At 39.5% G+C, this 13,306-nt stretch overlaps 1 protein-coding gene across 3 annotated transcripts; it reads right to left on the bottom strand.

Moving 5' to 3' along the window:
* Nucleotides 1-92: 92 nt before the first annotated feature.
* LOC119128843 (gamma-aminobutyric acid type A receptor subunit pi) lies at nucleotides 93-9,367 on the bottom strand. 3 transcript variants are annotated; one of them, XM_037261674.1, is made up of 11 exons: nucleotides 9,043-9,367; nucleotides 7,046-7,133; nucleotides 5,466-5,531; nucleotides 5,276-5,388; nucleotides 5,141-5,208; nucleotides 4,819-5,036; nucleotides 2,461-2,543; nucleotides 2,120-2,257; nucleotides 1,896-2,048; nucleotides 938-1,131; nucleotides 93-858 (listed from the first exon to the last, which is right to left on the bottom strand). In XM_037261674.1, the coding sequence occupies exons 3-11, from the start codon at nucleotides 5,516-5,518 to the stop codon at nucleotides 526-528; spliced, it is 1,353 nt and encodes a 450-aa protein (XP_037117569.1). In that variant the 5' UTR covers nucleotides 5,519-5,531; nucleotides 7,046-7,133; nucleotides 9,043-9,367; the 3' UTR covers nucleotides 93-525. The 3 variants fall into 3 exon arrangements, with proteins under 3 accessions (XP_037117569.1, XP_037117567.1, XP_037117568.1); XM_037261672.1 differs by lacking the exon at nucleotides 7,046-7,133 and having other exon boundaries at nucleotides 9,043-9,366; XM_037261673.1 differs by lacking the exon at nucleotides 9,043-9,367 and having other exon boundaries at nucleotides 7,046-7,408.
* Nucleotides 9,368-13,306: the final 3,939 nt, after the last annotated feature.

Raw genomic sequence — 13,306 nt, 5'->3', positions numbered from 1 at the left:
TTAGTCTTATTTAAATGGGAATTTGTTCCGCATTTGCTCATCCTGAAATTATAATAGCCTCAATTATCCAAACAAAACAGCACATCAGCTTGTCCTGCATCACTGTTTTATTATTCTAATGTTACATGCTGTGAAAGTAATTACAGGACATGGTCTTGTACAAACAACGTATTAAAAACAGCAGAGAAAAGGCAGTCAGATGGAACAGACATTTCTTTCGTTGTTTTCTTTTCTTTTCTTTTTATAGCTAGTTCTTTCTTGTGTGATTTTGCCAGTCAATGGATACATTGCAGGCTGGGTAGAATGTGTGATGTGATCTAAAGACGGTTTCTGATACTGGCAGCTGCTTTCAATTTGTTAGTGGTCTCTTCATCTGGTTGAAAGTTGTTTTTTTTACATATCACTTCTCAACCAAAAGCATGTGCGATCACTTCAGATCCAAGCGACTGGCCTGACATCTCCATGGGGAATGCAGAGCAGCTGCGGGGTGCTGAAATGAACTCAGCAGCAGCTTGCAAGGAGCTCTCAGTGAAAGAGATAATAAAGCCAGTAGAGAATATTGACAAAAAGGAATGCCATGGGGAAAACGGTGCGGGCATGGCGATCGATGTTGTGTGGATTTTCCACAATAAAGATGGATACTGCCTTCTTTGAAGCATTCTTCACTGATGACAGGCTGCAGCCTTGACCTTTTTTTTCCTGCTTGGGTTCACCGGTGGCCTTTGTGTCACTGTTGGACGATTGTTCTGTAGGCTCCTCGTCGGCGGAGCTTACTTTCACAGGATCCTTCGGTTGGGTGGAGCTGACGACGGGGATGGAGCCGTTTCCGCTGGACTCATTGAACTCTCTCACAAGATCCTAAGTAAAAGGACAGTTGCTCTCAGTATGGGAACATTACATGAATATATTTTTGCTGATGTTTGCACATTTGACCCACCCTGTGTAAGTCCTCTATAGTTTGGTGTTGCATGGTATAGAAGTGAGCACAGGCATACTCCAACAGAGCACCAAATATGAAGGTAAAGCAAATGCCCAGGTAGACGTCTATGGCCTTAATGAAGCAGTTGGCATTTGGTAGGGAGGTGCGAGCGCCCATCATCAGAGTCGTCATTGTCAGGACTGTAGTAACGCCTGTGAGCAGATCAGTTTCATGTAAGTGTGACTCTTTTGTTCTCTACCCTAACCAACTCTTTATTCATTAATTATGAATTAGCTCGTTATCTTCATGCATTTTCCATACAATGTTAGTGTAGCGTCCGAGCCATTCTATTTTGGAGTGCGCGTTCATATGATGCTGGTCTATTAATGTAGTTTAAACACAGCTCAATTTGGCATTTCTTACACATGCACACTGCTGTTTATTGAACTCAGCTCACATGTGACCATCTTAACTGCAACAGTTAAGTCTCTTCGGCATGTCTCCTCCGCACCCCACTCTCCAGGCATCGCTAATTGATTTGTGCTAAATCACTGGTACACTAATGTAACAGTTGTATTAAATGTGGCTTTATTGGTCATGTTGGAAGAGTGATGCACAAGGGTGCCGTAATAAAACTGTTGTTGAGTTACCGTCTCGGATGCGAGATAAGTGTAGCAACAGACAGCAACCAAATCCCACACATCCAAATAACAATATACGGTAAACAAAAGAGGATTATATCGTACTGTAGACACTTTTATATTGCACTTTGATGCTAATGCCCAACCAGAAAAATTCAGAACCAAAGTACAAAGCTTGTGTGTGATGCCATCATTCATTTGCATCATCATAAAAGATATTTAGAAGCAGAATTGTCAAGCACGGATGCAAATAATTCCTAGGAGTCAAATAACAGTGAGCTTCAAAAAAAAGAAAAGAAACACTTTTCAATTCCTGTGATTAATTTGTTACTAACCAATGCAGGTCCTGGCTGGTACAGAGGACTGGCTGATCCAGAATGAGACCCAGGAGAGAACCACCAAGAGGGTGGAGGGAACATATGTTTCCAAGATAAAGAACAAAACATTTCTGCGCAATGCAAAATGCAGCACCAGCTTGGGGTATTGTCCTGTGAACAAAGGCACACCCTTAACCCTTGTAAAATATAGCATTATTCCCAAGCGTATGTAGCAGACCTACCAGTCTCGTACACAGCCTCTGACACAGATGTGTAGTAGCTCTCCACGCTATACTGAGCCAGCCGCAGTGTGTCCAGACCCCTCACTGAATCATTCCCTCTGGTCCAGTAAAACACAACATCCTGCAGATTGTAGCCCCCTGTATACACACATAACACAACACTCTAAATTGAGTTTTGTCTACTCTGAGCCAATCACAAGCCTTTACATCGCCAGTGTCATACTTACTAGAACGATGTTTATAATGATGATGATGATATTGAGGAGGATGGTGATGACAGTGGCCATCTACACAGTGAGACAGTATGATGGATGTGAGTGAGTTGGGGTTCAGTTACTCACAGCTTTCTAGCTGCAGGGTGCACACCTGTCTGTCCATGGGGTATTTGGTCAGGTCCATGTTGCAGGCGATGGTAGCTGTGATGCTGTGGAGACAACGTATTCTGATTTTCCATACAGCTTACATGTGTTTTACATTGAGAAATGTATTTGAGGTGTATTTTCATATACACATGTAGTTTGACATTGCAAATAGATAGGTAACTTAAACCTAAAGTTATTGTCTGATAAGTAAACCAATTGACACATAGACCTCCTGGTGCCTTGCAAGGAGAGAAGACAAATGCCCCCACCCAGTTTATGGTTGCTTGAAGGTGTTAACAGTTCCTGGCTGGAGACGAAAGTAGTTGCCCCCTATTGTGACCATTCGCCTCAAGGGGAACAGAGCCCAAAGCCCAAAGAGGCATTTGCAATTAGTCAATTTGCACATTTAAGACGGACCCAAAAAGACGTCACGGGAGCAGAAGAGAGAAACACGAGGAAGGACGCTTGTGCGCGGACGCAAGGTAACGAAGAAACCTCAGCATGAGCAGGAATAAAATCTTTTTCAAACCAAGATGCATGTGCTATGAGGAGTAATTTTCCATCAGCCAGCCAGCCTTGCCAGAACGGACCCACGCCTCTCAAAAAATACACAACATACTCAAACAATAGACTACAGTGTTAAAGTTTACATGCCGTGCAAATTCTTGCAAATCAAGGATCTGTAATTAGTTTTATTTCTAAAATGCTGAGAAGTTCCATTAATTGACTTGGGCAGTTTTCAAAACAATAAAACTAATTGTGCAGTCAAAATAATTCTCTTCCACAGGGACGGGCAAATGCATGGCGGCTCGTGCCCACGTTCTGAGTGAACCCCTGATTAAAAAACTGATCAAATATATTTTTAAGGCCAGATTCTAAACATGTAAAAATACTACAGGGGACCTATTTCACCTCTTCTCATTTTTTAAAAATAGATTCTCTCAAAATGGCTTTTTTTGAGGGAGGGGGAGTGTTAGTGGTTTTTTCTTTGTGTTTTTTGAAGATTTTTCTGGGTTTACAAAATTTACACATTTTTTGTCAATGTATTTCAATGGGAATCCATCATACACAGATTTTTCATTTTTGCGAGCCGGTGCTCCCTCTCCCCCACTAATAGCCAAGTATTTTACTTTCAATTTGTAATATCACCATTCACCACTAGATGGTAGATATTGCTTCGTTGCGCATCATCTTAATAATTCTTTGCAGATTTAGAATGACACGCATGATCTTTAATCTCCAGAATTGTTGACACAACTCAACGGAGGCCTCAATTGATGCTCATGCACTGTATTATTTCAGAAGTGTCGTTAACAATTCAAGCTGCGCACATTGGGGTTATCATTGTTTTCTCTAATAGTCCCTCAAGAGAGAAGTTCAAAGTCATTGTGTGTTGAGGAACTACGTTTGCTAAGTTTGTCTCCTTAGCAGTCTGTAGCATAAAAATGATGGCAAAGCATGTCAGCCTAAGGTGAGGAGCAACCCATGTCATATACTATGTGATTACTAGACCTATGATTATAGGGAAAAATGTATGTTGATATGATTGAAAGTGAAATGTAATTGAAAATAATGTTTTTCTAGAATGAATGAACGCTGAAAAATCAAACATTTCTACATACTGACCCTTTAATGGTAAAATCAATTCTGACAAAGAAACATGCTTCTATTATTGAACCCAGGTAAAACCAGCAATCATTTTTGATTCAATATTGATCTCCTGAGTAGGGCAGCCAAATGTTTGACATCACAAATTCACCTGATTTTTGAACACCAGATCCCCTCATGCATAACGCAGCAAAATACTGTCAAACTTGAGATTGTCACCTAGTTAAAAATTATGTCTCTAAATTTAGGATTATGTTAGAAATGTATTGCAATTGCAAAGGCTTTTTTCTTTGATTTATTTTGTTCCCATTGCGCCTCGGCGTTTGTGGAATTTTTTGGGGGATGATTTATTGGGGTTTGTTTAGACAAAAAACATGGGGGTGGGGTTTAATCAATCAAGGGTTAACTCTGCCAGTTGCCCATCCCTGCTTGAGAGACTAATAACAAAGCCACCATAGGGACACCGCTTCACGTCTAGGTGGGTTTTATTTCACAGGGCCCCAACCCAGGTTATGAGAAGACCAGCATATGCCGTGGCAATGGCTCACGCTTGGCTTACGTAGTGTAGCAGGTGGCTTTACCATTATAAGCAACTGCGATTGTAATCAAAACTCACACCTCAGAAAGGGATTTCTCTTGCTAACTCACTCTGCATTTTTTTGAAAATGTACAATAGCTTCCTAACTTATGGCCTCTGTGTTTTGTATGAAGCAAACTGGAAGAATGTACCGTAGTGCATAGAGTACGGTCCCGTTGCTGAATATGCGTATGAGGCGGTTTTCCACCGTCACATCATGTAGGAAAGAGCGCTTTGAGTCAGGAATAAAGGTGTCGGGGATCCAAAGAAGTGACACCAAGCGTCCATCCACACTGACACTCTCATTCCCTGGGAACACCAGTCTGGAATCTCGCCACCGTTGGCGCAGGAAGATAGTTGCAGTGTAGTCCTGAAAAGCAATATCTTGGTGTATTAAATCAGCAATTGTTTTTTTAGTGCCTCATTCTCACAGACATATTATCCCACTCGAACAAAATAGCAGGAATAGTGTACCATATTGATTTCAGAGATGGCATCGATGCTTGCAATGTCAAGACTCATCCCGATTTCCACAGGGCCCTCTGTCAAGGAGACACAAGAGGCTTTGGCAAACAATTCATGAATAAAAGTGATCAGGCTTGGTTCTACCATTGAAATTGGGTCTAAGATAGCGGTTGTATCCTTTCATCAGTTTCTGAATGGTTGGCAGGAGCTGGGAGTCGTTCCATTCCCCCCAGTTATGGCCGGGGAACATGCAAGCACTGTGGACCACAGACAGAAATGTAAATTCAATTTCAACACTCTTTGTGACACAAATTGTGGGGTTGAGCTATCTCACCTGAGCGTGAAGGTCAGGCACATGATCAGCGGTGTAGACAGCTGGACAAACATTTTGGATCAGCAGCTAAGCAATGACAAATGTGAAAGATGGTCATTGTTCATAAATTAGTGTGCATACAGTTTTTACAAAAAAAAAAACATGAATCGGAAAATCGGTTAGATCCGTGAATCGTGTCCCACCTCATGTATCTTTCCTGATAACACACCAGATATAAATCAATTTGACGTTCCTGATGATTTGTTGTTTCCTTGAATTTCACTAACCTGGGCTTTGGATAGCTTTTACATGTTGCGTTTTAATAAACATTAGAAAACCTACAGCCGTAACCTAATGAATTGAATCAGAATACCACAGAATCAAAATGTTATATTTTAAAATTGTTACATCCATGAATTTTATTGTAATCCATGCATTGTTAAATCAAATAATCGTTTTGGTCGAGACACATTCCTTGTACACTAGATGTCATAACAGTACACTTGTGTCAGTCACAGATGCATATTGATAACCAAACCAGGCAGCATCTCGTAAAAGTGGTAATGATGCATCGATTACCTCCAAAAGTCAAAAGAAAATTAACATATGCCAAATCATACAGTCTAATTGATTAAATTTGTTTTGCTTACACCTTCACCAAATGGCAAAGGAATGAAGATTAAAACTAAAGCGAAAACTGTTCGCATATGATGCCCTCCAGCAGCTAAGGTCAACTCTCAGTGGCAAGGTAGCAAGACCGAAACAGACCTACTCTAGGCTCTAATACTGGAAGAGTATATGAGGGAAGAAAGCGTCACAAAATACCAACGCTCATGGCTGGCTAATTTACAAAAGCAGAGAAATATCCCAGAACAAGAACCAGTAATCACAACAATGGCCGATATCCAAGCAAGAGTGTCTCAGATGAAGAGCTTCCTAGCACGTGCCCATGATTCATGCCTACTGACTAAAGAAACAAACTTCTCTCTGTCAGTGCAAATGAACCAGATACTAACATCAGGCACCCACAAACAATGGCTAACCCAAGTTTGAACAGTTCTCATCATGAAAGACCCCACAAAGGGAGCAACTCCATCAAACTACTAACTACCTCACAGGTGTGGCCAGATACGGCCCGCCACATCATTTTATGTGGCCCGCGAAGACAAATTGCGCATCAAATTCGTGTGTCATTACTAGAATTGCAAATTGTCTTCACTTTTAACAATATCTTTTTTTTTTTTTTTTTAAATATTTGACCAATTTTTACTCGTCTGATTTGAAAACGAGTTATTTGTCAGTTTGTTTTGTAGCTTTTACTATATATAATATGAGGTGCTCATACATTTATTTGGGTTGACAGTTATAATGGCCCTCCGAAAGAAGCTATGACTACAATGCGGCCCGCCAAAAAAATGAGTTTGACACCCCTGAACTACCTCAATACCACAAGGAAGCTTCTTTCAGGCCTCATCGCAGACAAATGAGTAGGCATATGGATCAATACATGAGCAGAGCACAGAAACAACACCAGAGGAGCAAAACGCCAACTGGTAGCGGACAGGGAAATCACTCCAGTCAGTAAAACCAGAATCATCAACCTGTGCACTGTCTAGGTCTTGTAGGATTTCCAGATCCAGATTCACAAACTGGTGATAGCCAATCAGCTTGACATAGTGGTGGTGGATTCTGTAATCAGCAGAGAACAGCAGTCGTAATAAAAGTAGCAATACTGAATGATAGCAACATCTGGAAAAAGGAGCTTGAAAAGCTGGAGAAATACTTAGAGCTGAAGGAAGAATGAAAGAAAATGTGGAGGGAAAAGGCAACAGTGGTGCCACTCGTGACTGGGGCATTGCGCACAGTTACCACCAAGCTGGATGTATGGCTCCAGATCCTGCGCAGAACCTTCAAGCTCCGAGACCCTCCACATTGGCTTGTATTTATTTTTGTGAAAACTGCATGTGTGCGTGTCACTCGACGTGATGCACATCACGGACGCACTACAGTTAACATCAGATTTTTGTAATGTGGACGAAAACATAAAAAGGGCATGTATAATGGAAAATCTGAATAGGGCATCATGCCCTGAAGTGTGGATATTGTCTGCCTGACTGTGACATCTCGCTGAGAACTAGATGTAAACCAGCTTGCCAAAATTTCCGCGGACTGCTTTGATCCCCGCCGAGAGCTTTTAAATCTACGGTAAATTCCGTCATCACGGAATCATTGATTTCAAGAGGGACTAATTTGTGCACTTGTATCTGCTGAGATTGAAAGGCAACACATGAAATTGATTGGATGAGGCTTTGTATTTTTTTATCGTCATGCACTTTGGTCTTTACCGCTCTGCAAGAAGCATATTTTAGTGGGCCACTACTATTTGCTCAATAAAAATTACCTTTATTATGAACTTCCAAATTTGAAATCATCAATAACTTTTTAAAAGCAGGACGTAAAGCGTGGCTGTTTTAGCATGAGAGACATTTACATTTAAAATCAAGGCAATGTTTAAAAAAATTACAAATTAGTTTTTTTTTAATTGTGGCTTGACTCTTATTGATCAAATCACATTATAATTATTAGTATTTAAAGCTGCTTTACCTTTTTTTTTTAACTATAATAAGACAGATTTTTTTTTTATACTGACATAACTTACATAAAAAAACATTAAAAAAAAACATTTTAGAATAATGGATAGTTGGACCCTGGAATGGATTGTGGGGGACTTAACAAACTGTCCAGCATGCATATTGAATTTGGGATTTTTTAAAGTGATGTGATGCATCAGCCAATTTAATCATTTGATCACACAAAACTACATTTTGTCTGTCCTTTTAATATGTGGAAAACCTTCACTGCTCTACTCCCATAATTGCTCCAGAACTAGTCCTTCGTGTGTAATTAACACATAAAGCCGGCGAAGCGTCATGAATTTTAAATGATTGTTTCGTTTTCCTGTTAGCAAGTTGCACGTGACAGGGAAAGTGTCACCTGCTGATTTATGGCACCATTGCCTCATGTTTTATTCACAAAGCTAAGCCGATAACTAATTCTACATCGAAGTCATCAAGATTGTACCATTGTGTTGCAACTTATTCCCTCTTACCTCTGCCCTCTAAATGAATCTCCCTGTCACTAATTGACTTTTTTTCTCCCTCTTCATCACATCTGCAAAATAGGACTGGTTTTGGTTTCCAGCAATTTCTAAAGATATGGTCTTGTTACCAAAGGCAAAGCTGTTCTAGCTATGTATTATTCAGGCAGAGGTGTCATTCTAAATGATGTTTATGGCAAGAATGATTTCCCTTGCTAATGGCTGTTATGAGCGTTAAGACATATTAGGTGCAATTTGTTTCTCTGCAGTCAGGTAGTGTATGATGAATTTGTAATCACATTTTAATTTGACTGTTTTCATGATTTTTGTTAAGCTTTCCATTTTAGTCTTCATTTCTTTGTGTTGCTTCCCTTAATCTTTACTAATTCAAATTCATAATCATACCTGTCCGTGGATATCCACTTTGCGTCATATTTTTTTTACATTATGGCAAGAGTTGTAATTTTGACATTTGTTCTTTTTTCTCTCTCTTTTTCTTACCTTTCTCCGTGCAGCACCAAAGATCTTCAGGATTTCTTTGTCCACCTGTTCTTCTTTTGCTCTCCTTTCTTTGTTTCCTTTTCCAGTTTTGGGATGTACCCTGGCCAGTAAAAGAGATTTGTGTCTGTTGGTTATGATTGCATCCAAGTGTCAATCCACCAATGAAGCGCTCATTTGGTCCTGGTGTGCTGGTAATGTTGGTTGTTTGACTGTGTGCGCATCTCCCTGCATCTCTGCACAGCTGCCGTCATCTCCCAGCAGAGCAGTTGTTGAGCCCCCACCTTCCTCCTCACCCCTCCCTCTTTTGTACCGTGTCCCCTTCGCTCCTTGCTTCGCTCAACTCCACTCTCAAATGAGCATGAAGCTGAAGTACAAATACTACATGTCCTTTAATCCCTTTGACAGTTCCCTCTCACTCTCATCCTCACACACTCTTCTGCTCCTCTGCACCCTGACAACCACCTCCTCTTGGACTTCTGATCACATCTCATCCCGTCAAGCACGCCTCAACTCTAAATCTGTTCCTTTGCATCATTGTCTTCATGTGAATGCTTCCCTTTTAGCATTTTCATTGAAGTGCTCACAACACTAGTCTTTTACGCACAGAAATCTTCCTCCCCAGAAAATGTGTCAATTATGGACCTTTGTGTTGAGTTTACCTTGTACAAAATGCTGACCTGGAAGAAAAACGTGGATAAATCCCACCTTTACAATGGCTGTATTAAATATATATACATCTTCCCAAAGAAGGGAAGAAACCAGAAGACACTGACTTTCATTCAAAGCTAGGTGGGTTGTGGAACTCATGTTGAAGTCTGATCGTTTTTCATCATCATCTCGTCGTCAGTTCACTCTTTGCCATGTTAGTAGACAATATTGTTTTTTTACCCCCGGCTATATGGCAACTATGTTAGTGCATCCAATGTTGCTGTTTTCCACCCCCGCAGATTGATGATGTAGTCTTCATGGGATCTACCTACCTACCTACCTACCTACCTACCTACCTACCTACCTACCTACCGACCGACCGATTCATCTATCCATCAATCCGTCTATCTATCAATCTACCTTTACTGTGATGATCATGTCATACATTTGTACCTCTCGATGAATTCCTTGTTCTCCAATGGCTCAGACCATGTTTGTGTAAGAATGTTTTCACATTGGACTGAGTGTTAGTCAATGCTTCATTGGTTCCACAACCTTCATCCATCGCCAGAGTCAATATTTCTATCATTATTATTATTATTAAGAGTAAGATGTTCGTGGTTATTTGGTGCATCAACAAAGCTTTCGCAAGGTTTATTTTTAGTCAGTGCTTTTTAGTTTTCTGCTTTATATTAGCAGATTCTGTGTACTTTTGCCAAGAAAAGAGTAAATTCCTTTGGGATGAGACCCTCTTAAAGTCATTTACATAAACTGTGAATAATGAGGCGCGCTTATTTGCCTGACAATAATGTGAGAGAGGAATACTGTATATTTGCGAAATTTGAGGAATTATCTTCTGAGCAGAGATGTCAGGTAGGTAGATAAGTCACTGTTTGTGTGCGCCTGGTAGTATATTTTATCTGATTTTATTTTCTCATTTTGGCATCTTTGTCAAGAGTGTTTCATCAGCCCATAAATCAGTTGTTAGTTCATATTTTCCTCATCTTAATATGATTTGTGCCTTTCTCGTTCCGACCCGATTCCCTCATTTAGTGGATGTATGTCCCTTAGTACCATCATTTAAACATTTTAGAGCTGTATTAATGAAATAGATCCCTTCTCTAATAAGAGATGCAGTCAAAACTGAACATCCAGGCGCAATTGAAATGATGCCAAGGTGAATAGACCTGAATCGATAATCAAGTGCAGTCAGACTTTAACTTGCATGTAAAAGGAGAGACTGCACTTATAATGAGGATGTTATGTCATGCCCAGCACAGTTACAGTGCAAAGCACACGGTAACTGTGCGCATGGGTGGAGCGTTTTTTTGTTTTTTCTTCCCTCCTGGTATTTTCCCAGATGCACGTAAATAGAAACGGGCATTTGCGTCGTAGTGGGTGTGAACACAAGCAATTTGCTTCCCACCCTGTGGAAGTGGCTCATCTCATTTCCTCTAAATTCAACGCAGAACAGGCGCATAGTTTAAATCACTAGACAGGAGACTGACAAGCGCAAAGCATGTTTAGAAGAAAATGCAAGATGATCACCACTCTCGGATGCGGTCAAGTTGGTCAGGGTGGTCACAGATCACCACTGTGAAATGGGCAGAGATTGTGTCAGCCCATAGCTATGCCACTGCCTGTGGGCGATTTTAAAAACATCTTAAAGATGATAATATTAATAATGTGTCCAGTGAATTGATTTCTACAATGATCCAGAGGGTTTGGTGCATGCATTTGTTATATTTATGAATGAAATACAGTACATCCACATTCATCACACATAAGCTTGGTGTACAAAATCTGTCTGCTTGCACTTTGATCAAATTCACCAAAATCGTGTTAGACTTTATCCCGCTTTTTGCAGGCATAAAATGTAGTTCCCGTTCAGCCACAAAAATGTCAGGTGTCAAAGAAATGCCGGAATGCCAAACATGGTGCAGTCTGCGAAATAACAAAATACTAAAAGAGGTGTGCAACTGCATGGGAATCAGGATGCGTCAGTTTTTACGCCCGAGTGCACATGCCCTGCCTGCAAAAATAGAGCGCTGAATGTGTGTCTGAAGTGTATCTTAATGCACTGTTTATTTGTCTAGTGGTGTATAACAGCACTTGAAAGTGCAACCATTAACCCGTAAAAATTGATGACAAATGATACAATATAGGATCTTACCTGCTAAAAGAAGGAAAGTGGAGAATGAAATCAAGCATTTTCCAAGAGAGTTTAAGTTATTGAAACTCTGAACATTGAATGCAACAAAATATGAATGAGAAAAGAAAAAAATGCCCAAAACTGCAGCAAGTTTTACACAAATGTTATATACACAAACTATATATTTTTTTAGTCCATAAGAAGTAGTGTTCCTCAGTCCAACAATTTGCAGCGTCAAATTCACACTTTATCTTTGCATTCTCTGTCTGGATACTTTGGTCCATTTCCCATCTCACTTTGAATATTTTCTTATCCCTCCATTTCTCAGTCTCTTTCTCTTGGTGTGTGTATGTGTGTCTCGAGGATGAATTAGCAATAATGAGGTCACTGTGTTTCACATATTGCTGCCCTCGTCTTTGCATTAGCAACAGCGAATGGAAACGTTAAAGCCCACGCACTGGCCCAGTAATTTGCCGTCATGTGACAAATGCAAATGTCATTGGAGTGCACATTAAAGAAACGGGAATGACGTTCTCTTAAGTGATTGTGACGGCTACCATGTCCATAAGCAACATGTAAGGTATGATTTAATGTAGTATAGCCTTGCTCTTTACACTGAGTCGTTCCTTTTTCATTGAACAAGATAAAACTGTATCACAGCATATCATGTCAGTAGGTTTGCTGTCCTATATTCTTCGACATTTAAAGCTTTATTTTGTTAGTTGCAGTTCCTTGGTGATTTTTTCCCCCTACAATCTGTCTGGTTAATGACAGTAACATTCTTCTTTTACTGTTGCTCTTTACAACCTCATTACTACCTCCTTTCACTTCTCATTTCTATGATTTGCTTTTCAAGTGTTTGTAAAGTTGCATTACAAATAATGGCAACTTCTCCAAGGAATATATCACAACAAATAAAATATATTTAGAATCTCAAAACTGTTTAACTTGCATTTCATTCCAGATAGTAGACATATTACTAATTATTGGCATCAAGAACCAGAAAAGGTAAAAAAATGCATGAAAATATTAAATTGAAAAATGTTGATGCCAATCCTAATCCTTGATATCAATCATTTAACAAATTGCTCTCGTAAACACATTCAGGAATAATTAAACAAACTGTGTGATTGAATTCCTCAATATTTCTGCACTCTCACATACAAAGTAGTATCATTATGTGTACCTAATCAACAGGTCTCAGAAGCCAGATAGTGTGACAATAGGTCAACAGTGGATATATAAAGTCTACAAACCCATATTTGAATGTGGTGTATAAGTAATAGACATCAATCATTTCAAAATCCATTAAAAGAAATCTATATATCTATCTATATATATAGTATATATACATATATACATATATATATATATATATATATATATATATATATATATATATATATATATAGCATATATATACATATATACATATATATGTATATATATATATATATATATATA

This window comes from Syngnathus acus, chromosome 10 (genome assembly GCF_901709675.1).
Source record: "Syngnathus acus chromosome 10, fSynAcu1.2, whole genome shotgun sequence".
Lineage (NCBI taxonomy): Eukaryota > Metazoa > Chordata > Actinopteri > Syngnathiformes > Syngnathidae > Syngnathus > Syngnathus acus.
This window is presented reverse-complemented; position numbering and strand designations above follow the sequence as displayed.